Source organism: Aristolochia californica, unplaced genomic scaffold (genome assembly GCF_029961685.1).
Source record: "Aristolochia californica isolate CCGP_79_NKW_82.1479 unplaced genomic scaffold, dmAriCali1.0.hap1 SCAF_10, whole genome shotgun sequence".
Classification (NCBI taxonomy): Eukaryota; Viridiplantae; Streptophyta; class Magnoliopsida; order Piperales; family Aristolochiaceae; genus Aristolochia; species Aristolochia californica.
In genome coordinates, this window is record NW_027181771.1 from 30202228 (window position 1) to 30230212 (window position 27985).

General features: G+C 36.5%; 3 protein-coding genes across 3 annotated transcripts; 2 read left to right on the plus strand and 1 right to left on the minus strand.

The window, feature by feature from the left end:
* Positions 1–5408: 5408 nt before the first annotated feature.
* LOC137942385 (large ribosomal subunit protein eL33y-like) lies at positions 5409–7383 on the plus strand. The gene is made up of 5 exons (XM_068788011.1): positions 5409–5517; positions 5611–5646; positions 6110–6338; positions 6425–6467; positions 7218–7383. The coding sequence occupies exons 1-4, from the start codon at positions 5486–5488 to the stop codon at positions 6464–6466; spliced, it is 339 nt and encodes a 112-aa protein (XP_068644112.1). The 5' UTR covers positions 5409–5485; the 3' UTR covers position 6467; positions 7218–7383.
* Positions 7384–8525: 1142 nt separating this feature from the next.
* Positions 8526–11805, plus strand: LOC137935476 (pentatricopeptide repeat-containing protein At2g39620). The gene has a single exon (XM_068780128.1). It carries the CDS (start codon positions 8526–8528, stop codon positions 11538–11540), a length of 3015 nt encoding a protein of 1004 aa, XP_068636229.1. The 3' UTR covers positions 11541–11805.
* A 251-nt stretch (positions 11806–12056) lies between these two features.
* Positions 12057–27969, minus strand: LOC137935487 (dynamin-2A-like). Its single transcript, XM_068780137.1, has 22 exons — positions 27379–27969; positions 26947–26997; positions 26711–26831; positions 26452–26544; positions 21958–22019; positions 21699–21816; positions 21267–21609; positions 20525–20672; positions 19310–19411; positions 19081–19200; positions 18847–18930; positions 18497–18624; positions 18241–18325; positions 17989–18121; positions 17698–17774; positions 17466–17522; positions 15190–15358; positions 14936–15093; positions 14570–14683; positions 13638–13705; positions 13270–13445; positions 12057–12677 (listed from the first exon to the last, which is right to left on the minus strand). The coding sequence occupies exons 1-22, from the start codon at positions 27511–27513 to the stop codon at positions 12433–12435; spliced, it is 2787 nt and encodes a 928-aa protein (XP_068636238.1). The 5' UTR covers positions 27514–27969; the 3' UTR covers positions 12057–12432.
* Between the last annotated feature and the right edge of the window lie 16 nt (positions 27970–27985).

The following is a 27985-nucleotide window of genomic DNA, read 5'->3' on the forward strand; positions in this document are numbered from 1 at the left end:
TAGAAAATAATATATATATATATATATATTAATTATTAAAAATATTCTTCTAATCTAATTAATACATTCATTTCGATTTAAGATATTTTCTAATTAATAATAATTTTTAAAATATAACTTTAATTTTTAAAAATATTTTTTGGTACATGTTTTATTGCATTATATTTATAAAGAAGCCCCTATAGATCTATATTGTGATAATCGGACAGTAATACATATCACCTCGAATCCGATCTTCTATGAGATAACAAAGCACATTGAGGTAGACTGTCATTTCATATGAGAGAAATTCCAAGCCAACATATTACCTCTCAAACATATCTCCTCACAAGGGCAAGTTGCAAACATTCTCACCAAACCAATCACTCATACGATCTTGCCCACCATCTGCAACAAACTAGACATTTACAATGTTTTCTCACCCCTAGCTTGAGAGGGAGTGTTACAAGGTGGGACCCACCATGATCACATGAGTTGGGGGACGCACCATGATCACGTGAGGTGGCAAGTTGAGTCATCACACAAGGTATAATCCTTATCACATGAGTTGGAAGATTTGGCAATTTGGCAATCTTCCTTGATTAATATTATCAATTTATCTTTCCTTGATTTATGTAGATTTGAATAATCATGATTAATGTAATTAGGGATATTAGGGTTCCTATCTTATCTTTTAATATGTATTTGAAATAGTATAAATAGGGGTCATGGTTGAAAGGTTCAATCAAGCTCTCTACTTCTCAACTCGTGAATGATTTCTCTCTAACCTAAATTCTTTTTCTCTCTATCTATCCTCTCTACCCGAGATTTCTCTCTCTCTCTCTCTCTCTCTTTGCTCTTTTTCTTCTCCTTCTCTCATCTTGCTTGAGGTTCAATCATGGGGTCCTAAATTCAACAAAGAAAAAGGCAAGACCGGATAAGAGAGAGAGAGAGAGAGAGGAGAGAAGAGAGGGAAAAATAAGGGTTATAGAATGATTGATAAACCCTCCCCCTTAACCTTTATTTATAGATGTAAAAAGTAAATAAATTACATGTATACCCTTCACCCTAGAGAGGGCGAAGAAGAAATAAAAAGTATAAGATATTTATAATAATGCCACCTAAGCTTGTCTATATCTTTCAACACTCCCCATCAAGTTGGTGTTGAAAAACCATCGTATATTCCCAACTTGGTACATGCAGTGGAGAGAATTTTGGAGTTGATCGACTTCGTGAACATATCAGCAAGTTGTCTATGAGTTAAGACATGTTTAAGGCTTATGATTCTTGCTTACAACTTTTCTCTCACAAACTGATAGTCCACCTTGATATGCTTAGTTCTCTCATGAAACATTGGGTTGGAGGCAATGTGGATTGCCACTTGATTATCACAATAGAGCTCCATAGGGCCTGCTTTGTGGAATCCCAATTCTACTAGAAGATATTTAATCCATATAAACTCACTTATTGCATGTGCCATGACTCTGTATTCTGCTTCTGCATTGGACCTTGCAACCACATTTTATTTTTTGCTCCTCCATGTAACAAGGTTGCCTCCAACTAGAGTACAATATTTTGAAGTAGATTTTCTATCATCTGGTAATCCAGCCCAATCCGCATCGGCAAAACTTTCAATATTGAGATGACTATGACAGTTATATAAGAGCCCTTGTCTTGGTGCCTTTTTCAAGTACCGGAGAATCCTCTCCAATGTCTGTCAATGAGACATTTGAGGTTTATGCATACATTGACTGCAAAAGAAATATCTAGTCTAGTCATGGTGAGATAAATAAGCTTGCCAACCAGCCTCTAGTACTTACCAACATCAACTTCTTCTCCCAAGCCAATACATAGTTTTGTATTTGTTTCATGGGGGTGTCAGCAAGGTGACATTCCATCATTCCTGTTTCTTTAAGGAAATCAAGAATATTTTTCTTTGTGAACAGATAATACTATGCTTGGACTGAAGAACTTCAATATCGAGAAAGTACTTGAGGAGTCCCAAGTCTTTCGTCTTGAATTCATTGCATATCTTATTTTTTACTTGATTAATACTATCGGTATCACTACCCGTCAAAATAATATCATCCAAGTATACAATAAGTAGTACGACTTCTTTCTTAGTATGCTTGACAAATATAGAATGGTCCATAGAGTATCTTGTGAACCAAATCGAATCACTGTTTGACTAAACTTGTCAACCATGCCCGCAGAGATTGTTACATACCATATAATGATTTTTTAAGGCTGCATACTAACTCCCCCTCAACCACATATCTAGGTGGTTGCTGCATATAAACTTTCTCTTTAATATCGTCATCGAGGAAGACATTCTTTACATTTAGCTGAAAATCAAGCCATCGAGAATTAGCAGAACTCAAGACTCAATCCCCCCTATCAGTAATTCCTTCGCATGCTTACTTTGTTGCCCAATCAACTTCATGGTATGATCAAATTCCATGACATTTCTCTTCTTTGTTGAAGACCATATGAGAGCAGTCAAAGTACCATTTTTAACATCTTCTTAAAATTAGCAATTATATGATGCACATAAAAATGATGAAAACATCCTGTATGTGGAAATTGCTTCTGGACCGCCCTTATCAAACCCTTTTGGTAAGGGGTATTCTTCCTTGATTAACAAAATTATCTAGACAAGCTAGAAACCATTCCCAACTACTTTGATTTTTTTATTCAACAATAGAAAAAGCTAGAGGAAAATGATCATTGTCCCCATCAAGAGTAATAGCAATCAACTAGTATGCATGATACTTCTCATATAAATGTATTCCATCAACAGTAACAAGAGGTCTACAGTATTGGAACCATGCAATAGATGGGCCAAATGCCAAAATACACATCTAAACAGCCTTTCATTGCCAAATTCATCACAACACCACATGTGTTCATTACTTGGATTCAACTCTTTTATTGCATCTAAAATTTTTGGCAACAAATTGTATGAGTCAGGCCAATCACCAAAAAATGCTTTCAGAGCCTTGCATTTTGCTCTCCATGCTTTTCCATACATGACATAGATGTGATATTTATCTTTTATGATTTGCTAAATATCATCTAGAGTCAAGGTAAATTTTTTTTTCACAAATGGCATAATGACCTTACAAATGAAAGATAATGTACATTATTGATGATCATGATGAATAGAAGAATTAACACATATGTGATCTCCACCATACTTTCTTATCTAAAATTATAAATTCTTCGACTACACGACACAAAAAGGAGCTTTAGGCAAGAGACTTCTATATAAATGTCATGGTCACCTCAACATTAAAAGATTTGCAGACGCTGATTGGACTAGATCACCTGATTACAGGAAGTCCACCTCTGGGTATTGCACTTTAGTTGGAGGAAACTTGTTAACATAGAGAAGTAAAAATTAGAATGTGGTTGCACGATCCAGTGCAAACGCAAAATATACAACTATGGCCCATGTAGTCTATGAATCAAATCCCTTCTTACTGAATTGGGGTTCCACAAAAAGGCACCTATGGAACTATAATGTGACAACCAGACAACCATCCACATTACTTCAAATCCAGTCTTCCACGAGAGAATAAAATATATTGAGGTAGATTTCCATTTCATATGGAAAAATTTCCAAGCTAGCATTATTTCTTTCAAACTTGTTTCATCTCATGGACAAGCAGCAGATATACTCACAAAGCAGGTCACATCAAAGATACAATCCACTATATGCAGCAAGATGGGTATTTATGATGTTTTCTCCTCCCAACTAGGAGTGTTGATGAACATTTTGTCGTTTATAAATCTCGATGATATCTAGATTAAAAATCTCATAGAATGATTAATATTTTTGTGATGAGTTGTTTTTCACATAGATAAGTCATAAATTTTGGAGACCTATCTTGGTTGAATTGAAGCTTTCAATCTTGTTTCATAACTTTTCTGGAATGAGCCATTCGAATAGCTACAAACCATTCAAACGGTCTTCATTAAGCATCTCTTCAGGGTGTTCAACTTCATTTGAACTGGTCATTTGGATGAATCACCAAACGAGTTCTCTCAATAGACTTTCTCTTTCTTTTGCATTTAGATGGTCTTGGTCTGATCGGTAAACCTTCATAAATAATTTTTTGCTTTTCTTGTGGGTGTTTGGGGTGTTAGCTGAATAAGTACTTATAGTGTATCTTTTCTTTCTCATTTGCAATAGGATGTGGGTAGTCCAATTGAACGGTCTTCTTTGCATGACCTTGTTTTTTTTTTACCTTTGATGAGTTTTTCCTTCAATCACCTGGGCTAACAAACTCTATAAGACCAGTCCAGTCGAACGGTTCTATTTTTCTAGCTTTTCTTTGTCTTGGCTAGATAGGAGGATGGTTTCACTTCGTATAGTCTAATGGGGTTGCCTCATATGTTGTGTTGAGCTCTCTTATTCGGTCAAACGATGTTGCTAAGCTAATTAGATAGTGTACTTTGGCATGAGCCGTTTGCTCCCTTTTTGTGTGGGTCATTTGGACAATCCTTGACAAGTTGAATAAGTATGCCACCAGAAATTTCCTTTGAAGACTTTTAGTGTTGCAAGGCATACCTATTGTACATAATTAGTAACATAAGCATTTGTTACCATCAAAACTATCTCTATGGATGTTTAGATCAATATTAGTTGGCATAAGAAAGAGGTTGGCACAATAGCAATGTTTTTTAGATGGTTTGGCATGAAAGGAATCACTATTGACCTATATATTTGAGGAAATTCAATTTAATTATTAGACTATTAACTAAAAAAAGAGGTAAGCTATCTAACCTCTTTAAGTGTCCCCCTGTTTTTTTATTAGGTAGTGACTTGCAAAGGATACAAAAATAGGAGATTAAATCTCTTTACCTTAATTGTACAAGAGAAAAAGGTAAAAATATGTTGAAGAGTTTCGGTTCTTATTGTATTAGTCAATAACATCTAGGTGGATTACTTAGTTCGACAAGTTTTGCTGATCGATGGTTGTCGACACTTCATATGGACGATAATGCTTGTCATTCCCCCTCAATTCATAGTTGGGAAACCATAAATATACTAACTATTTGATAATTGAATGATATGTATATGCACTTCAAATCCTCTTACCACTATTTTTTTTTTCAAGTTAATTACATTGTTTATCAAATTTAACCTTATATAACATTTATGGTCAAACCTAACCAATTGGTCTAATCATCCAATTTTAAGTTAGAACCGTTTTTTATATAAATAAGGGTAGAAAAAAAAAGGTTTGGCTCAGGTTTAACTCGGTTGAATCAGCTGATTCAATCCCGATTTTGACAACATTAATCCTCAAACAAAGTTGATAAATATTGCTTAATGGCATTTGTGTAGTTAAAAGCTACGGTTTGGGCATTTTCTTCTTCTTCTGTAACCACAGTGCCTTCATATACCGACCCTACTCAACTTTAGGGTTTCTCTTCTGTGGTTTAGAGAGTGCTCCGCCCGCCCGCCCGCTGCGCTTCTTTTCTATACTTTTCAGCGACAATGGTGAAGTCCCGGCAAGGAGAGCACGTCAGGTCCAAACAGCTTCATGATTCTTTTTCATCTATTGTTAGATTTATTGGGAAAAGTTGAAAATCTTTTTTATCTTTTTGCTTGCTTCTTTGCAGATTGTACGTTCGGGGGACAATTCTTGGATATAAGAGGTAATATTGATGCTTGAAAAACTTGGAATATGATTTTTTCGTGGTGTAACTTCCTTAGTTCTCGTCTTTTTCATTATGTGGATTTGATTTTCTCTCGTTCACTAAAACCCTTGCTATGCATTATGTTCCGTCTTTTTTATTTATTTATTTACTTCTTTTTTTTTTTTTGCCGAAGCTGATCTCCTTTTGCTCTTGTCATCCCTTTCTGGAACTAAAAATGAACTTTTTTTTGTCAATAATATTGTATTTTCGGTCTGCTTTGATGTTTTGTCCTTGGACACCGTTCATCGTTTTGGGAACAACATAAATATTCGCAGGGGCTTTGTTTAGTTCTTGTACTAACTTCTGCATGCTCTAGTTCAAGCTTGGCGTGTTCTTAAATAGGTTAAAACGGGTAAAATTTGAGCGTGTTCTCTTGTCCTGTTCACCCCTCCTTTATGATTCCTATTGGTATTGTTATTAGGTCAAAGTCGAATCAGTATCCCAATACATCCTTGATCCAGATTGAGGGTGTAAACACAAAAGAAGAGGTGACATGGTACCAAGGGAAGCGTATGGCATACATCTATAAGGCTAAGGTGAAGAAGAGTGGCTCCCATTATCGCTGCATTTGGGGAAAAGTTATTAGGCCTCATGGAAACACTGGGATCGTCCGGGCTAAATTTAAATCTAATTTGCCCCCCAGATCCATGGTACTTTACTGATTTTGCTCGAAATGACTGTTTCATTTTTACTTCCTCTTCAATGTGTGTTGAATATAGTTTTCTTCTTTTCACAGGGAGACAGAGTTAGAGTTTTCATGTACCCAAGCAACATATAAGGTATATTTCTTTTCCTAATTTGTGTGCCTAGTACCACTTGTAGCTTTTGATTTGGCTCAGTCTTACTCGTTATATTATGCGATGGTTTAGAGAAAAAATTTGGAACAGAAATGTTGGACTGCTCATATGCTATATCTTAATATTTTTTGTTTCATTTTCTTCATACTGTTTCACAATTGCTGAAGTGCTCATTGAGCTCCCTTTAGATGGTTGTGCTTCTGTAGTCTTAGGTATAGGTTGAATTTGATATTCGTTTATGGGGTAATGGCAAATTATGATTATGACATTGACTAGATTTTATTTCAGTACTTTTGCATACTGAGAGGATTTATTAGACACGAAAGGTAGATTCAAAAACGAAGTTAGCAGTGCCCAATAATGATTATGAGTGCTAGTTTGGGCTTTCTAACTTAAGATTACAGAGAAACTGGTTAATCTCGGCCAAATATGGGTATAATCTTTAATCCTATCACGTTTAATTTGGCTCAGTCTTATTTTGAGTGCAAATTAATATATTGTTTTCTTACTTTTTGACGCTCTTGTGGGTTGCTTTCTGTGTTGGCTAGTAGTGTGTGTCACGATTCTTCTCATGCTGTCCATTTTATATATGGTAACTGATCATATAGTTTCTGTTCTTGGTTTATAAACCGTCAATTTTATGTATGATAAACTTTATTCTAATCCTGCTTTACATACTACACTGTTGCTTTTCATTGGTTCTCACATCACTGACCTTGTTGTGTTGAGCAGGATAAAGTGTGGGAGACCATGGAGCGTTGATGAGTTTTATCAAGTTTAGGAGGATTTGAAATGTCAGTTTTTTTGGAATTTTTAATGTTTTAGAAGTAGCTCTCTACTTGGCGCTGCTGTTGTTTTGTTTCTTTTTGAGCTAATGAAACAGAGTATGCTTATTCTAGTTTGCTCCATCATTATTACCTCGTTACTATTGCGTTTTTGTTACTTTGTTACTGATGTGCAGGTAGCCTTAGTTTGCAGTTTAAACGATATTCGAGCGTTGTCAATGTTTGAAATTTTTTTGGGTAAATGGGTGGCCTGTCTTCTGTTTCTGCCCAAATGGTCTGATTAACAATCCGAAGTTATTCCAGGGTAACCTTGACCATTTTGTTTGGTTGGTCCTGTATATTTCAGGCAGGAAAGAGAGTGCTTCCTATTTCTAAAATTTTAAGAAAATTGGTACAAAAACTGATAAAAAATTTGGTTGAAAATCGTATCTTAAATATTTTCTCAAATAAGAGAATAAAAGGAATAATGAACTAGTTATTGTAACAGCATTTGGTTCTTATGACTATTGTTAATATGGTTTTATTATGAACTGCTATAACAGGGCTTGTTCATAGATTCTTATTATATGTTTCTATGGCTCATTTTTTTAAGGTTTTATAAATAATAAAATAATACTAGTAAAATGCAAATGATATATAACATAGTTACAAAAGCTCAATGGATTGAAATAGGTTTAAATCCTGCTCAAGTCCCTCACTACTAAGAAAGGGGTTTAGGTCTTTCAAATCAGATTTGCTTCTCTAATATGAGATTTTTTATTTTTAATTAATTTAAAATTATTTCAACTAATCTGATCATTTCACCGGTTAATGATCAGGTTGATTTTATAATATTAATTATGAAAATATATAATGTTTTAGTTTAATTTTTCTTTAATTCCCATTGAGCCATAGAATGTTCATAATTTTTAGCAAAATAATTCTGAATGACGGACACCAAAAACAAAAAATTGTATGTCAGTGTTCTCCTTCATATTCACATTTCTCCTCTTGATGTTGTTTCAACTTCAAACATCATAAATTTTCATTTGTAGTTTCAGATACTTCTCCATTTTTAGTAGCCAGTCTGAGATATTCCCTGATTGAAACACTCCCAAACTGGTGAATGAATTATTCCATGCATTCTAGCAAAGAGGATGAAGCAACAATATTTGCTGAATTGATGACGCATCAAACATCCTAAACACAGTTGTCTCAAGGGAAAATCGCCTTTCGAACTTCTCAACCAGGTAGCCATTCTAATGTTTCTGCGAAGATGCTTATACGTGCCATGCGTCGATTGTTTCACTCTATCGCGGGATCCTCTGTGGGAATGGCTCGGCCTTTCGCCAAACAGATTGTCTACCATGACTACCATCACCTCCTTCGTTCATTAAAAAATATCCAATCCCTTCTGCGACTCCATGCCCACGTCTTAACCACCGGACTGGAATTAGATGATATTATCTGTACCCAACTCGTAAATTCCTACTCCTCCTTCGGCCACACGGAGACTGCTCGCTTGATTTTTGACTCTGTAACAAAACCGAGTACCGTTTTATGGAACTCCATGATTAGAGCTTATACAAGATCTGGGCAGCACGAGGAAGGACTCGACCTGTACAATGTAATGTTGGAGAGGGGTGTCAAACCTGATAAGTTTACTTTCACATTCGTAATAAAGGCCTGCACGGGAGCTTCGGATACCGGAAAGGGTACCTTAATTCACCAGGAGATTACCAGAACTGGTTTAGATTGCGATGTATATATAAGTGCTGCACTCATTGACATGTACTGTAAAGCTGGTAGAATTGAGACAGCACAGGAGCTATTTGATCGAATGCCTGAAGCAGATGTTGTTACTTGGAACATAATGATTGCAGGTTCTGCGCAAAGTGTTAAACCATGTTCAGCTTTAGATATCTTCAGAAAGATGCTATCAGCCGGTATGCAACCTAACTCAGTTAGCTTCCTGAACCTGTTTCCTGCAATATCAAGGCTCACAGCACTTCCATTTTGTAGGTCGGTGCATGGTTTTGTGGTAAGAAGAGCCTTTACTTCTGCTGTGTCAAATGGGTTGATAGATGCTTATTCAAAGTGCGGCAATGTGGGAATTGCTCGTTTGATATTTTATGGACTTGTCAGTAAGGATGAAGTTTCCTGGGGAACCATGATTTCTGGTTATGTTCATAACGGGTATTACATGGAAGCTTTGGAGCTTTTTAACGATTTGAGAAGAAAAAATCTCAAATTAAATCAAGTTTCAGCAGTTGGAGCTCTTTTGGCTGCTGCAGAAACTAGAGATATTGAAAAAGGGGAATATATCCACACTTGTATGATTCAAGAAGGGATCGATTTGGACACAACAGTCATCACTGCTCTCATGACCATGTATGCAAAGTGTGGGAATCTGAATAAGGCCAGAGAATTGTTCTTTAGCAATGGAGAAAGGGATATAGTTGCATGGTCTGCAATGATAGCTGCCTTCTCCCAAGCAGGTCATTCAGAAGAAGCAGTATCTCTTTTCCGAGAGCTGCAAAGCATCAAACTTAAACCCAACAGGATTACTATTGTGACTATACTTCCTGCATGTGCAGAGCTGACGTCTTTGAATTTGGGAAAGAGCATCCATGCTTATGTGATAAAGGCTGATATGGGTATAGATGTTTCAGTAGGGACTGCTCTAGTAGCGATGTATGCAAAGTGCGGATCTTTCAGCTTTGCCCATTCCTTATTCACTACACTACAAAATAAAGATACAGTGACATGGAATGCACTAATCAATGGTTATGCACAACTTGGGGATGCTGGTAATACCCTCAAATTGTTTCACCAGTTACAGTTATCTGGGGTCAGCCCTGACTCCGGCACTATGGTCGGTGTTCTTCCAGCTTGTGTGCTCTTGGGGGCACTTGAGCAAGGAATGTGCTTTCATGGGCATATTATAAAGTGTGGCTTTGAGTCAGATCTTCATGTAAAGAATTCCCTTATTGATATGTATGCAAAATGTGGGAGTTTCAGATATGCTGAAATCATCTTCAGTGACAATGATTTTAACAAGGATGAGATTTCATGGAATATAATGATTGCGGGGTCAATGAAGAATGGATGGGCGAAGGAAGCGTTGTCTTATTTCCACCAAATGAAATTAGAGAATCTTAAGCCCAATTTGGTTACACTTGTAAGCATCCTTCCTGCTGCTTCATACTTGGCTGCCCTCAGAGAAGGTACGAATCTCCATTCCTACATAATTCGCAGTGGATTCATCTCTAATACACTTGTGGGGAACAGTCTAATTGATATGTATGCAAAATGTGGAAGGCTGGATCTTGCACAGGAAATTTTCAGCCAGATGGACAATAGGGATAGAGTGTCATGGAATGCAATGCTTTCTGGGTATGCCGTTCATGGCCATGCCAAGGATGCATTAAAGCTATTCTCACTAATGAAAGATAGTTCCATCGAGGCTGATGCAGTTTCTTTTGTTAGTATCTTATCAGCATGTAGGCATGGTGGCTTTGTTCAAGAAGGAATGGACCTTTTTGAAGCAATGAGCAGCCAACATCGTCTTGAGCCAAACGTAGAGCACTATGCTTGTATTGTAGACCTGTTAGGTTGTGCCGGAAGGTTGGAAGAAGCCTACCGTCTTATTGGGACAATGCCAATGACACCTGACGCAGGTGTGTGGGGGGCTTTATTGGGAGCCTGCAGAATGCATTCTAACGTTAAGTTTGGAGAAGTGGCACTAGATCATCTTGTTAGTCTGGAGCCTCAAAATCCAGCACATTATGTGGTTCTTTCAAACATCTATGCACAGCATAGAAAATGGGCAGATGTGGCAAAAATGAGACTGATGATGAATAATTTAGGATTGACGAAGACTCCTGGATGCAGCTGGGTTGAGATGAAGGGTATTGTCCATGCATTCAGAGCAGGAGATAGGTCCCACCCACAGTTTGAGAGCATTTGTATGGTATGGAAGGAGTTGCGCAAGAAAATGGAGGAAATGAGTTATGTACCAGATACAAGTTCTGTTTTGCAGAATGTGGAAGAAGAGGAGAAAGAAGCATTTCTACATGGTCATAGTGAGAGACTAGCAATGGCATTTGCAATATTTAACACGGAAGCTGGGACAACCATTCAGATAGTTAAAAACCTCCGTATTTGTCGTGATTGTCATGCTGTGACAAAGCTCATCTCAACAATAACAGGCCGCAAGATCATAGTCAGAGATGCTAGTCGATTTCATCAATTTGAGAACGGAAGATGCTCTTGTAAGGATTATTGGTAATTATATTGAACTTCTAATTCAGCAGGAGGTGAAGACAGGAATTTCAGTTGTCGAGGAGCAGTAAAGAAAATGGTTGCGCTGCTTGAGAATTTCATTTAAACTGAGCAGCATACCAAATCTCACAGCTTGTGATACCAGAGTTACTGCCAAATGGCTCCTGTTGCTTCCACGGGTGGAATCAATGGAATCGGTGACATTGACACCAACTTGAATCCTCTAGTAAGAATTATAGGCTCCATGTAAGTAATTGTTACAGGAAAATATTAGTATTTCCAATCAGTAACATTGACCACAACTTGCTTCCACAGCGCAAGAATGACTTGCCCAAGATAACGCTTGTGCTTCCACAACGCAAGAATGACTTGCCCAAGATAACGCTTGTGAAAGCCCCAAGTCGGAGCTCCAACTTTTCCTGCTCTAGCCACATTTTTTTCTTCATAGAAATGAAGCTGCGGAAGCCAAGATGTATAATTGCAAATTTTTTGAAGGGACAAAGGGGAACACCTAGAAGCAAAATTTACTCCGCATGAAAAAGCTTTTCAATGCAAACAAATATATAATATGTAACAATAGACTATCACAAAAGGGGAGAGGAAAAAAGGCGCAAATAATAAGCCTCAAGGAAAATGGCAAAAAGAGCAGATATCACAATGAGGACAAGGCAACTCAAGTATATGGCCTAACATGGTACCCCACAAAAAGATTTCAAGTAGGGGGTCTTGAAATCCGAGGGGCTGAAAAAAAATTAGCAGATTGGTACACATCTACCCCTTTCCTCTGTTTCTGAAACCCAGCACCCAATCTGCTCATGAATGTGCTCTAGGCAAGATCAGAGCACCAACCAAGATGAATTTTGGTGAAGATATAAATGGGCAGCTATAACATATTTTAACTAGTATTTGTACATAGATGAACTAGACTGTGGTGGGGGAGGTGGCAGCCGATTTGGAGTGCGACGACTTCCAGAGTTTGGACCAGAGTTTGCATCTCCGTTTTGAGCAGGATCACTGTACCGCCGGCTGTGGCCATTAGCGCCAGATTTAGATGAGTCATAATGATCCACCGGTCCATTAGCTGCTGCATCAAATGCAGATCTCCAATCATCACCAGATGTGCCAGATATTCTTGGGCTGCTCTCTGCAGTGTCAAACAGTAATTTGTAAGCTGTAACTGATCAGAGCCTTTCCTAACCAAATCTATAGAGGAATCAGTAATAATTAAACTAACAGAGTTTAGCTCTTGACTTTAAGACCCTTCAATAAGATGATGCGTAGCATACATGTACAGCAGAATCCATTGACAAGGCAACTAAGACTTATTTTCGACCTGCAGTCCTGGACAATACATTCCAATACAAACAAACAATATGCTACAAAGGAACAAAGGTTTGCTATCAAGCAGATTACAACTGATTGTCCAAGATTAGTGGATAAGAAATAATATTTAGTCATTCTATCCAACTGCTACTTTACCAAGAAAGTGACCTAAATAGTATAAAACATCTTACACATTGCTTAAGACTGATAATAATATTTGTTTCCAGAAAAGATAATAATGCACTAGGAGAGAAGATTTTTTTGTGCTATCAGATTTAATAAAATAATGAATACGGCTAGGGCTAGTGCCCTACCCATAAATGCCTGTTACATGCTGTAACTTTCTTCAGTTCGTAAATCATATTACATAATGACCTTATCCATCAAAAGAGGTAAATTTCATGCCAAGTTACCTGATCCACTTCCACCATTAGACCAACTAGCAGCAGCAGCAGCTCGATTATCATGGATGCTTAGTTGGCGAGTAAGTTTGGAGAGGAGAGATGATTGTTTCTGAAAACGCTCCCTTCTACGCTTCACATTCTGATCTTCCTGTAGTAGTTCTTCAATCTTCGCATTGCTTTGAGCACTAAAAAAAGGAAAAAAAAATGACAAAATCATTTGACATCATTTTGACAAAGAAAATGTTTCAGCTACATTGATGACTAGCCCAGTCGCCAATGCTGTCACAATGGATGAAAGAGTGCCATCATTCAAATTGCAACAAGTACATAACAAGAGTTACACAAATGCCAAAGAATTGACCTTATGTAAAACTAACCTTATGGAGCTGTATAACTGATTAAGCATGTCTTCCTTTGCTTTTTCAACTTGACAAAGCACTACTGCCTGAACAAGGAAATTGCTAAAGTATTAGGGATTGACTTAACTAGTCAAATTTTTTACATATTAAGGAAAGTGCAATGAGGGGAACAAGTGACACAAACTGTCCTGAATCATTGTTCATCCATAATCTTTCTTTGAAGGAACTGAAGACACTGTCAAGGACTTTGCTGTGACACGATGTTACTAATGCGACTTCAGTGTCCTTGTAATTAACCCAGTTCTTGATTTATCCTAAAAAAATTTCTATCTCCACAAAACTATCTTTCAGTTATTATAAGTCAACGCCTTTCTTAGAAGTTTTTATTTGATGAGAGTCACTTTTTTTAGAAGTTTCCTATTAAATTCTAGTGAAATTTTTATTATCAGTACATTCTTATTAAGATTATTAGTTTCTAAACATCTTGGTTTGACTTCTACTCGCTGTTTAAAGAGTTTAAGTTCCTTCAAAAAGAGTTCTTAGGCAAATAGAAGTGATAGTTCTAGTAAATGTAAAAGGGAGAAGGAAGCTACAAAACCTCAATCCATGCCCAGGACATGACATCTTAGTCCCCTTGATTTCAAGCTATCATGTATAATTTTGAAAATCTTTTTCAAGATCAACTTACAGATATTATGCAAATAGATCTGTCATTTGCTTCTAGTATATTCTAAGCCAACCTACAGCTGCAACGCTCACACTCTCTTCGCCTTTCCCCATCAGCTCTTTCTATTGGCCAGCTTGCATTCTCTTCTTGCCTTTTCCATAATAAAACCATAACACACACACACACACACACACACACTTCTTTGGCCTTATGCATGATAAAAACATCACCATATATGTATCAAAATTACAATAACAATAGAAAGAAGAAGAAGAGGGATTACTTTGGGAACATTCGCTGCCAGACTGTTTAGAACAGCCTCTACATAACCACGTACTTCTTGAGCCATCCACCTTAGCTCTTCTTCAGGATCTGCAGGTCTCCTAGCCATTGTATCCTAAAATAACAGGCAAGTTCAACAAACATGGAGAAAAAAGGCCACAAATGAAATCCCACATGCAGATATGTTATTTGACCTTGATTACCCATGATACTAATTCCATCATTTTCTAAAGAACCAATGAAAAGTTAAAGGAAAGCTAATCCAACCATTCAGTCAGTCAGATGGAAGGTCTGGTGGCACTTCATTTGGTTTGAAAAATCAAGGTAACATGTCAACCATCAAGGAAAATATCATTTTCGGACTTACTAGAGAACCATCTGAAAGACTCTGCCGCATAGCAGGACCACCTTCTCCCTTGGTCAATGGACCTCCCTTAGTAGAAGGTCGGATAACACCTCGAATCTTGTTCACCCACTCAACCTTGTCAGTCATACTTTCAGCCTTCAAAACAACTGCACTATGGGCTGCATGTCCAGGGGAGAAATTGAGTTAAAGATATATTGGGTTTCAAAATCTAAAAAAAAAAAAGATAAATGACCACACAAAACATGAATGTGCACCTTTCAATACAGTCTTGTAAGGAACTTTGCTAGTGATTTTAAAGACTAGACTGCCACTTTTCCCAGAATCTGGACCATTTGACTTATCTTTATCCTTGTCCTTTTTGGATTCCTTTGAGCTTTTGGCAGGTGGTTCTTCTTCATCAGAAATCTCTTCTACATTGCATTCCTGGACGTTGCAAATAAAATTATATATTGCCAATAGAACAAAATTATATGATGTGAATGGTAAACATTTAAGGGAGAAACTGAGGAACAGACGGACAAACTAACAGAGAAGGAGAGAGGAATAGAGAAAGATGAAGATGAATTAGTGTTTATAATTGAAAACTGGAATAGTATCGAATGGAATTTCACTATAAGAACAGTTTTCTATAATAAATTTTTCAAGCACAAAATTTCAAAGTTAGTGTGATATCTGAAATTACTGTCCACTTTTCCATAAACTAATATTTTGCTGTTAGCAGGTTGACTGCTGTTGCTGGAATATAGATACTAGCAGGACTTGAAATGCTAATTAACATGAATAAATAAATGATATATCAATCACGTGAAAATCAGTTAGAATGATCTTTTTCATAATAGGACAAATATATAAGGCATGTTTGTCTTATTAGTTAGTGGCATAAAAGTAGAAGGTCATAAGATCATCTCATCATTTTTCAAGGACATGCATAAAAAATTCAGTTTAAAGAAAAGGTTGATTGAGGCATTTCATATGCATAGCAAGAATATTAGCTAAAAAGGATATATTCTTGATCTCCTACACAGGGATAGCTCAGTTGGGACGGTATCAAACTGAAGATCTGGAGGTCAAGAGCTTGATTCACGTTGACCGCATCATTTATTTATTTTTTTAGCAAAAGAAAAATTCCTCATTTCTTTTTCTTTCTTTTTTTTTTTTTGAAAACGGATAAATTCTTCATTTTTTTTTGAGAGGGGCGTGGCGCGATTTGAATTTGTGACCTTACGCACCTAATGTAAACAGAATACCACTAGACCAAACGGCCTTAAGTATAAATTCCTCATTTCAATGCCAACACTATGAAAAAGTAGTTTATCCAAAAAAAAAAACAAGTAGGTAATTTTCATCATTCATGTGACATTTACATGGTTAAGAAGAGAATTAGCATATGATATTTTCATCATTCATGTGACTTGGTTAAGAAGGTTATTTGCTACTTCTAAGGTAAAAAACATGAACAAATACATTAAAGGATATTTGACTAATTTACATGACTGCAGCAAAAAATTTGGCTAAAAGAATATTTTTGTCATCTTAAATTATAAGGCTTGAAAAGTTACGCATAGGAGTATTCTTGTCTCATTTAAAAGAAAAAAAGTATTCTTGTCAAAATGACAAGGACAGATTAGGACAAAGGGATACTGAAGTAAATTTTATGAGGAATAGATGACACAAGTGAAATAGACCCTGTTACTTCCTATGGAATGCATGGGAAAAAAGGTTAAAGGATATTATTGTCATATTATATAATAAGAAGAAATATGTTGAGATCTGATAAGAGGCCTTTTTAAACACTGAAATTTCTCTCCCCACCCACCCACAATACAACCCCACCACCATCTTCCAAAAAGTTTAATGCAACTTTGCATGTGCCAACACAAGTGTGAAGTAAACAAGGAAGAAAATCAATGATATTGCATAAAAACCAGGCAGATATTGCCTGCTCAAAGAAAAACTTCTAAGAAAAAAGTAGGTATATCAAGGAGACAACCAAAAGATCCTCCTTTTTTTTGGTGACTGAGAGGGTGAAGTATCATAGCTCATAGGCATATGAAACATTTGCATTGGAGCTACCCACAGAACAAATTACACTAACTGCCACATAAAAGGGGAATATGGGTAAGGAATGTGGAGTAACTGGAGTTCTTCAGGTGAAGGCCCATGGTCCTTGCCGTCTTCCTTCCCCTCTTAGGTTTACTCTTTGCTTAAAATGCACTTTTTCACTCCAGTGGAGAATTTAATATTGCCATGTGATATACAAAACATAATCTTTTCTTTGTTTTAGATCCACCAGAAAGGAGCAGATCCTATTGCCTATCACACAAATGAACCCTAGAACAGGTAACTCCAAGTTCTTTTTTTCTTTTTTGATTACTTAGGCAACACCATGTTAACAACATATAACAGCCTGATACATGGCACTCTAAATTATATTCTAAGTATTTAAATACAAAAGTTATGAAAATAAGGAAATCATGAAGTCTAGACATCAGAACAAAACACAAAAATGTAAATATGAGCAAGGACATACCTCCAAAGTGATGACACCACGGAAATGCCTCTCCTCTTGCTTTTTAGTGTATCCTAGCTGGAGAAGAAGATTAATATGAACAACAGATATTTATGAAAGAAGATAAAAGAAAAATACGAAAGAAGTAAAGAAAAAACAGAAAAGAAAAGAAAAAATAGTGATAGCAATAAGAGCTTTCTTATCAGTTGACAACAAAACTATAAAAGCTGAAAGTGAAAAGTGGGTAATATACCTTGCCACTTTTTTCATTCAAAACAAACCATCGCCTGCTCCAGCCATTAGTTTTTGCACTTTTCTTCAGCAAATATCCTGCAAAAAGAAATAAAAACGTTCACATGTTGGTGATCAACAAGTGAGACATATAAAAAAAGCGAGGATATCAGAAGGTTCTAAAATCTGCAAAGCAGACAGAAAGTTGAATGACAAAGTATACATGATCAAATAAACACAGACAAATGATACAAGAGCTGGTAAACACTAGGAACAAGTAAAACATTTTTTTTCTGAAAAATAGACAACAAACCTGCTGTGATGTCTCCACCTGCAGCAGTATGTAAAGACCCTTCCTTTGCATCCTTCTCTGACTCTTTGGCCTTTTCCTTCATTGATTTCATGCTGCCACCGCTTTGTTGACTTCCCGTTTGAGGGCTTGTTGCCTGAAATGAATCATATTAAGAAAGAATGAAGGAAAAGAAGTTTATCTTAGTCAACAAGACTTCTATAATCACAAAAAGTGCACTTCCCAGATTTTATGAGCAAGACCACAGTAACCTACTCTGTTTAAAATTGACTGCTCTGCATCATGTCCTTTCTTCGAGGTTCGGTTCTTCAACTCCTCCTCCCGGCGTTGCCTATCCATCCTGATAATGTAAACATAATGAGAACTAAAAATATAAATGCCCTAAAAATAATACTAGAATAATTTGAAGAAGATGTATAATCATATGAACAGAATAAAAAAAAACGATATACACAGCATTGTCAGAAAAAACAATTAGGATAACTCTAACAAGACTACACTAAAAATATACCTCCTTTGCACCAAACGGATGAAGTGCTGGGGAGGAACAAAAGCACGTTCCATGTCAACCAATGCAACTACCATTTTTTTTGCTTCATTTTTGAATCCATCCAAAGCAGTAGAAGCAATCGCAACAACCTTAACCACACAGAAATTGTAGTTGGTAAGATATCAATACCTTGTTTATCCAAAAGAGAAGTAGCTTTAGACTTGGGGCACAAAACATAACATTGGAAAGTGAACCACAAGCCCTGAAGCAAATATATTGCTATCAACCTGGTCATTTTTTGTTTGAAAGATATAAGGTGGTTCTTCAATTATGGATCTATGAATCAAGCCAAGCCGATTTTCAACAGTTACCTCTCGCTTAAAAGGAGGATATCTTCCGAGACCTGGTGTTGCATTTGCAGCAGCTGAAACTATATCTAGCAACACACGATGTACCTGTTTTTGCAAGAAGGATAGAAGAAAAGAAAACATACTAAGAGAAAATCCATGTGCTTTTTAGTAAATGCGGGAAGCTCAGAGAGTCTAATTAAAATAGAAATAAAACCAAATAAGCACAAGTTATTAAATGCCTCATAGAGATTTTACCTCATCAACACAGAGACGTGAAGGTTCCTTAGCTAGTTCGAGGACCCCTTTTATCAAGGATCTCAGACCTTTCTCAGGAGATATAAGATATGGCTGATAACCGTCTGCTTCAAGCACAATCTGAAACAAAGTTTACAGTTGGAGGCAACAATCACATATGCCAAACATACATAAGACATAATACCATTATAAACAAAGAAAATGTATGACAAGAGCATTATATTATTACCCTTTTGACATTGTTAATATCAAAATGCCTATCTAATGGAAGTTGCTTGATCCGATTGGGGAAATTCCCCTCAAAACTTGCAACAACTTTCCAGCCAGCACCCTGGAGAGAGAATCCAAAACATTGATAAATTAATGGAGGAACTTGTTTCAACATGTAGGGTACTTGTCCTTAGTTATCATAATCTACATCCAACTAATTACGAAACAACAGATATGAACATTATCACATATATTTTTTAACAAGATCATTTTCATCAAATCATCAGCATCATAGTCCCACTATGTTGGAGCCTGTTATAAATAAGCCTTCTCCATTCCTCTCGATTCATTTCTAACTCCGGTTAGGTTGTTTTCTCCAAGTTATTCCACATACTTGCATCCATGCCACTCTTGACCTCCCTTCATTAATTATGAATCCGTCAACAGATCTCATTGATATAACCTTGCCACTGTTAGTCTTCCATCTAGCATGCTCAGACAGTGAAACAACAAGACTGAACATAATCATTACAATCACTGTAGAGAGGTATCAACCATACAGCTTATACACTTCAATGTCAATGTCAAGTAACCAACTTCTTTTAAACCTTTTGGAGATTGAACCAAGTTACTGCTTCAAAGACATACTTTCAAAAATCAGATTGTGAATTAGTATTAATCATGAAATATACAACTTAGCCATGAAATTCCTCAGTCCCAAGCCCTCGTTCATAAGCCATACTGCTAGACTTCTATCTTTAGCCCTCAAGTGCACTTTTACCATCATACTTCTAGCAAATCATCCCACTCGAAACAATCTGGAACCCGCAGTTGCTACATTTCTCAGTTCTTAAAGAAAAAAAATTTATGTTTGTCTTTTTTGGAGTATGATAAAATTTCTCATGTGTCATCGAATTAAATAACACTTATTCCAAAAAAAATTCTGTTTTTCTTTAAGAGAAAATTGGCAGTACAAAAATTCACATTTTGACAAGCCAAGAGTCTTGCACACTCTCGCTGGAAACTAGACTGAATATGTTCCCATATACTGATAGGAAAATCCAGTGAATATTTCTAAATACTTCTAATATATCTTCAACCAATTGGAACTACTTGATAGATTTGTTCATCTTATCCAACCTCTTTGGATCATGGAACTCACCAAACTGGATAACTCAGTGCACATGAAGAAAGAAGAAATCACATAAACATACAGAGATGATTGAGTACTGACCTCCCCACCAGCAATATGCAGGAGGAATTTATCCTCAAACTCACGGCAAAGCTCCAAAGCAATAGCTCTTGTTCCTTCTACACTGTGAACCATTTGTTCACCAAGCTTTACCAACTCATCTCCAACCACTTGGGACTTACCTTGTAGCCTGAAATGATAAAGAGAAAAAAACAGGAGTCAACAAATGACTGTATGGCTCTTTATAGACTGATTATCTTCTAGAAAGGAAAAAAAAATCATCTAATCGTCTGAGTTCGAAATTTTGCCCTTTTGTCCTTCTTTAACTGGTTTATCCGTTATAATTCCCAGCAACTTCCATTGCTTACATTTGCAGACAGTTTTATGGTATATTCTATAAAAAACAGTTCCCTAAGTTTTTGACACGTTGCACATCTAGTACATGAACATAAAGAAGCCATTCCAGAAACAAAATATAAAATAAGACACCCTCTACAAATTCCTATTCAAAATGTAATCGCAGATATTTTATTGTAGTTTTCTTCTTGACAGCAACAATTGTCCAGCTTCCAACAATTTCTATCCTGATTTTTGCAATTTCTTTTACCTTCCAAGCTTCCTGTTCTCTTTCCTTATGTGTGGCCATGTTTGTCCTGGAAAATAGCACATGTAGCTAACTGAAGTAAAATGACAGACTGCAAAACTGTATTTTGTACCTTTTGGCCTCTTCAAGTACTGTACATGCAAGGGAATCTAAAAGATTTATAATTATAAAATACTTTACCCAGATAAAAGGTTGGGGAGCCTGACTTTCATCCTTTTGCGTATCTGACGAGCAAGAGTCTCCACCATGGCTAATCTGCCAAGCTTGCTCTGAGGGGCCCCAGTCAATATGGATTTAAGACTTTCACTTTCTGCTCTCCATGCAGTTTCCAAGGAATTTTCTGAACCTACAGAACCAGACTGTGCTGAAGCAATAGAAACTGATTGACCAATGAGAGCAACCCATGGAATTTCAGATGTGTTACGGGGACCCTGATTCAAGAGAAGAGCCTGAACAGCAGCAAGGGTTTTCTGATCTGATGCGGCCTGATCAATTTTACTAATTACACCAATTGTTCTGGTACCTAAAGTCAAAAAACAGAAAAATAAATGGCTCAGTGAGCAGATTTCAATTGACTGAAGAGTAAGCACACCTATGTCAACAGGAACCCACCCTCCGAGTCATACTCTTTTGCAATTCTAAGAGCTCTTGAAGAAGAAACTTCTGGTGCTTGGACAGCAGGAACTACCACCATTAAAATTGCATCATTATGCTCAACATACTGGCTGATCTGATACAAGGACAGTAAAAACAATAAATATCAGTATATGAGACAATTTCTTTTATCTAAACCAATATAATTATGCTCACAAATGTTATAGATTCTAGAAGCCAGTTCAAAACAAAGATGGAAAGTAAAACATACACTCACCATGGAATCATCCATAACCCGTTGGTCCAATCCAGGTAAATCAACCAATTTTAATGGTGGAGCTGAAAGAAGGGTCAAGTCAGTTAACGACACAGGATATCAAGTGAATTGCATGTACCAAAGGAATCATCTACAAAGAACAAAACTCATAGTTCTTATATAAAGTATTGATCTGTTATCAAGATATAATTATAATCACCACTAAATTTTAGCATGAGAATTACATGTTCAAGAAAAAAATGCTATTTGTCCTGATAATCGTCAGCAGATACATGCAATAAGTACTCCCTCTCTCCTCACCGTAGTTTATATTTCGGACTTGCTACCGATTGTTAGCTGACAGTCCTTAAAACTTCCTCAGCATTCCACCATGACATTATACCCTCTCGAATTTTAGATGATCAATAGATGTCAAATTTAGTTACACACAACCAACCACAACCTCACAAACTGTACCCCATAGTACACCCTTAGGACTTTGTTGGACAGAGAAAAATCATGTTAGAAATTTTTTTTTATAATGTTGATGACACATGAACACACAAGTTTACCCTTTTTTTTTTATAAAGAACACACAAGTTTACCCTTGGTGAGACTTGAACCCAAGACCTCATGCAAGAAATCCCCCATGTAACAACAGTGTTGACCTGGGTTTGACTCAGTCTCGAATTTTGAAGATAACAAAACTTAAGCTAAATGAGCTAATAATTTGCAATTCAAAGCATTTTAAATGTTTTTTCCTTAAAGTGATGTTGCTACAAGGCCTATGAAGAAGAGCTAGCAAATCCGACACAAGACCTCAAGCCAAATGAAGAAACAATGCACCTTGAGGAAGAATGAAGAATCGAAGAAGTCAAATAAATAAAATCTAAAGAACACTAGTTTTGCAAAAGGATAACCACCAAGATTCTAATTCTTAGGTAAAAGTATGTTTTGGAGCATAGAAAATGCAATGTTTTCTAAAACCATGTTTTCCAAGCTTATTCAAATGGTTTAGAACCTTCCATTCACTTAGAATTGGCCTATATTATGCTTAAAACCTAGTGGTATACACTACCACAAAGCATGATTAATCATCCACTTAGTTGTACGATCGATCATCCAGAGTAGAGCAGAACAATGCATGATCGATCCAGGTAGACTTACAATGCATGATCGATCAACCCCCTTGGGCATGATCCATCATATAGAATATTGCAAGCAGAAGTTATAAAGCATAATCGATCATCCAATATCTGCCAGGCAAGTGTATAAAGCATGATCGACAATGTTAAAAAAGCATGAACAATCATTCTACTACTAAAAAGTTTGCAAATAAGTTGATCAAAGGTATAATGGATCATAAGGCCATACGAACTCAAAAAAATATAGCCGTTGAAGGATGAAAAGGTATGATCAATCAACTACCCTATATAGCTTTTTGTGCAATTGTCTAAAACGGCTAGTTTCACCAAGAAACTTATAAATAGGGAATCAAACTCATCCCTAAGCAAGGAATGACCATGTATTAGCATATCAAAGCTCTCAACAAATATTTATGTCGGCAAACTTCCAATTTTACCCTTTGCAAGGGAAAAAGCCTATTATGCCCAATTCTTCAAATCTCTTTGCATTTCTTGGCATTCCTAGTTCCTCCAAAACTCCACATACTTCTTTGATCATGCCTAAATGATTGGAAGATTGGAATTTCTCTAGGAGTGGCTATCTCTCCAAAAGAAGGTGTAAGTTTCTATTTTATTTTGTATTTCTCACTTTCTTTTAAGAGGTTTTCTAAAACCTTAATTATAGATGAGAAAAGCCCACTAGATCTAGAATCTAATAATAATAAAATTTCTTTAGGAGAGATTAAGATAGTGAAAATGAGTATTAAACTTGGCTTAAAGAGGGGTAAAATCTCTTTTGTAATTTTATTAAGTAGAGCAAAAGTAGTGATTTTTTTTCAAGGGTTCTTGGACGGTGATTACCACTAGGGGAAATCAAGAAGAAACAATTTTTGCCTCATTGTAGTTGTGTGTATGTGTTTACATTTTTGCTTACTTGCTCTTAATTGCACCTTTAACACTTGATTTTTTATTCTTATTCTCAATTCACCCCTCTCTTGATACACCACCTAGGCCAACAAATTGAACCAAAGGCCTAAGTTGTGAGACAACTCTATTTATTATCTACTAGTGCTACTATTAAGTCTTATCTATTATAATTTGTCTACCCTCATTTTGCTATGTAGAATTCTCATCTCTCACACATTCGTCTTCTAAAGATGTACTTGACATTGCATAACATTCCAACCCAACACCATTGCTGGTCTAGGACCTCTCCCAGAATTCATTAACCAAATCATTAATAAAAAAAAATAACTGAACCTAATATTGGCAAATTTCTATCACTAATAAAATAAATTTGACATTGCATAACATTCCACTCCTTCATTGCTGGTCTAGGAGCTGCCTCCCAAAATTCATTAACAAAATCATTAGAAATATAACTGAACCTGATATTGGCAAATTTCCATCACTAACATGCAATAGCAAAAGCATGCTCCAACATGCTGGAGAGCATTTGAAATTAAATTATATATACCAATCAGGTCTGGAACCAATTCATTCTCATCAGATCCTTATATTGGTTTAGAGAGACTCAAACTTTCTAACGTCTTCAAACTCGGTTGAGGAACTTAGTACTGTAAACATCTCTAATTGTTTTTGTTAAATTGGGTCTAAGGCCCTATCCCAAAATGACTAGTCAACTAAGGAAACCTCTTTCCCAACTAATAAACTCAAGATCTTTGTACTCACTAATCCATGTGGGACTATTACTTAACACTCCCCCTCACGTGTAAACCATCTTTTGTGGCTCTACAAATGGATAATTTAGGAATAGGCAGTTTATGTATAGGCCCTCTTTTGTGGCTCTACAAGTGGATAGTTTTTAGGTGTAGGCCCTTTTTTGTGGCTCTACAAGTAGATAGTTTTTAAGTGTACGCCCACATATGAGTACCTGCTCTGATACCATGTTAAATTGAGTCCAAGGCCCTATCCCAAAATGACTAGTCAACTTAGGAAACCTCTTTCCCAACTAATAAACTCAAGATCTTTGTACTCACTAATCCATGTGGGACTATTCCTTAACAGTTTTCCTTGACTTTGGATTTATTAATGGGAAAAGATAATTCCACCCACTAATCATCAACCAAACTGGCCATCATGCTACTCTTTTCTTTTGATATCAGCCAACATCCATAAATTGAGTTGTATGGAAATACGAAATTGTTTTACGTGTATGGAAACAGTAAATCACTTAAAAATTAATAGCCAGACAGCCTTTTAATTTCTATTCTAATTTTTTTATTTTTTCAAGACTAGTTACTATTACAGAGAAAGGCCGCTGACACATGAAACCAGAACAAGAGCAAAGTTACCAATTAAATAAAAATCTATATTTATAGCACTATTTCAAAAATAATAATAAATTAAAATCTATATTTTGTGACTTGGGCCTTAGGTTCAGTGGTCACATTGAGGGGTTTCTAGTGTGAAGTCTTGGATGCAAGCCTCACCAGGGTAAAAGGTTTCAACATTCGAAAAAAAAAAAAAAAAGATCTGGATTTCTGAGACACAAGAAGAAGTAATGAGATACACAAGAATAAGCTGTTGAGAAGGTAAATAATATTTTTTAGGATAGCCACATAAGGAGACAAGTGTACATTTATGAGAAAAAGTAATATATGCAGGAAAATTGACAGATTCATTTATATTGTGAAGGGATAAAGGAGACAACTGTACATTTATGAGAAAAAGTAATATACGCAGGAATGTTGACAGATTCATTTACATCATGAAGAGTGAAATTAGCACAGATAAGATTTGAGTACACATTGCTTGCAAAATAAAGGTTTGAGCACTTAAATACTAGAAATAGTCAAAACTTAAGCAAATAACTGACAATAATCTAAATATTTTCAATGATATAACACAAAGCACACAATAAATCTCACAAATCACTTAGCTAAATACCAAACCTAGAAATGAAAAATGTCATGAATAACATTTAACAAGACAACTTCAATGCTAAATTTAAAACAGTCGTTTAAGTGTAAAATGTATATTTTGCAATATGAACTATTTAGATGCAAGCAAAATAAATATGTGACTCAAAAGACTACGAACAATGTCACGGCCATATCAAGGCATTTATATGATTTGAAGTTTCCTTCATTTAAAAATAGAAATACTTTTACTTGATGACTGTAGTGACCCTTAAAGGTAAATAAGAAGGATTATCTCACATGATATTTAGGGATACGCCATTAATAGACACAATAACAATGGATCACTTGTGGACCAAAGCACACAAAGAAAGCAGAGTCAGGTCTTAAAGCCTTATAATTATCTCCCAGATACAAAAACATATTACAATTTCATTATCATACAAATGTGGAGAAAAGCTTGTTAAAGAGAAAAGAGAGAGAGATGAAAGAACTTATAGGTGACATACCAGTACTAGTACGTAACTTCAAATGGATGTCATCACGACTTTTTGACCCAGAAAGTGAACTCAGCCTGTCCTGGAGAGAATGACGAAGAGCACCTATTTACAAGGCCGAAATACAGAGGCCACCAGTGTAAGCAATAAAGTGAGGTAAAACTAAAACAAAAGGAATGTATGAAGAATAAAGTCCAGATGCAATTAATAATACAAGAAGAAGAGATGCCAAAACAGATGAAGAGACCTAGAGTGTGTTAAAAGGCCTCACTTGCAGAAACAGGCTGAGACTTATTTTCAATTTGCAAGACAATTGATTTGCTGCTGACAGAACTATCTCTATGCAAATCAATAACAATTGGAGCTCGAGTGGCACCATTTTCTCCCGTTGGCTGTTAACAGATGAGCATTAATAAACAACACATACACGCAAAATATAAGACAAGGTGAAATCAGGATGAAATGGTGAAGATCCAATAAAGCAAAATCTGCGTGGATGATACTTACCAGAACAGGATGCCCAATCAGACTGTTCAATACTGCCGATTTACCAGCACCCTACAAACCAACGTTCTGCAGAGTAAGGAACCATAGGGAAAGAAGGAGAAAGGAAATAGCAGACTAGAACGCCACAAATTTTGCTCAAAAGATCTATAACATCAGCTATACCATTAAGACTTTCGATCCAGTAAGGGCAGATCAAATTTCCAATGAGCAATAGATGTGAGAAACAATGATACAGCAACTACACAATAATAAAGAAGGGGGGAAAACACATACAGCAACCATCTCTAAGAATTTCGAGAATAGCATGAGATCAATTATAGTCCAACCTCAAAATCAAAATCGGTCCACAAGACACCCAAACCGACAACTATCAATTAGACACACATAAATATTAGCGACAGAGAAGAGAGAAACACGAATGGAAGCACTTACAACATTGCCCAGGGCGACGACATTTAGGAAAGTGGAAGTCCTTCTCGACTGGTCATCGGGGTCTTCGTCTGCCAGAAGAGCCGCTGCTTGAAGCATGGACTCCGAAAGCTGAATCAACTCCTCCATGGCCTCCATGGCAGTCAATCCTAGAACAACCAGACGAAGATCCGGATGCAGGAAACTGATTCAAGCAAGGATCGACTCCTCGTATAACCAATCGAATTACGGATCCACTCGGCGAGATCCGGATCAAGATTCCGGCCTGTCGCCAGGCACCGAACTATTGAACGAACGGAGCGAATGGAAATGACCTAAGAGAAATGGAAGAGAGAGAGAGAAAGAGAGATCTAGATTCGTTCAACTAGATAGGAATGGACAAAGGAACCCTCTTCGCCCCTCTATTAATTTCTCAGTCTGCTTTCTTTGACGATCGAAAATGGGGTGGACAAAAGCGGTGAGGGAGAGAGAAAGAGGAGGGTCCGGGAAAGTGAGGAGGATCGAAGGGCGAAGGTGAAGAAGCAAATGGAGGCTCTCTTTTTTTTTTTTCTTTTTTTCCCCCTCAAAAAATCGTGGCTCGCTCCATTAATAATAATAGATAGGAGTTTGC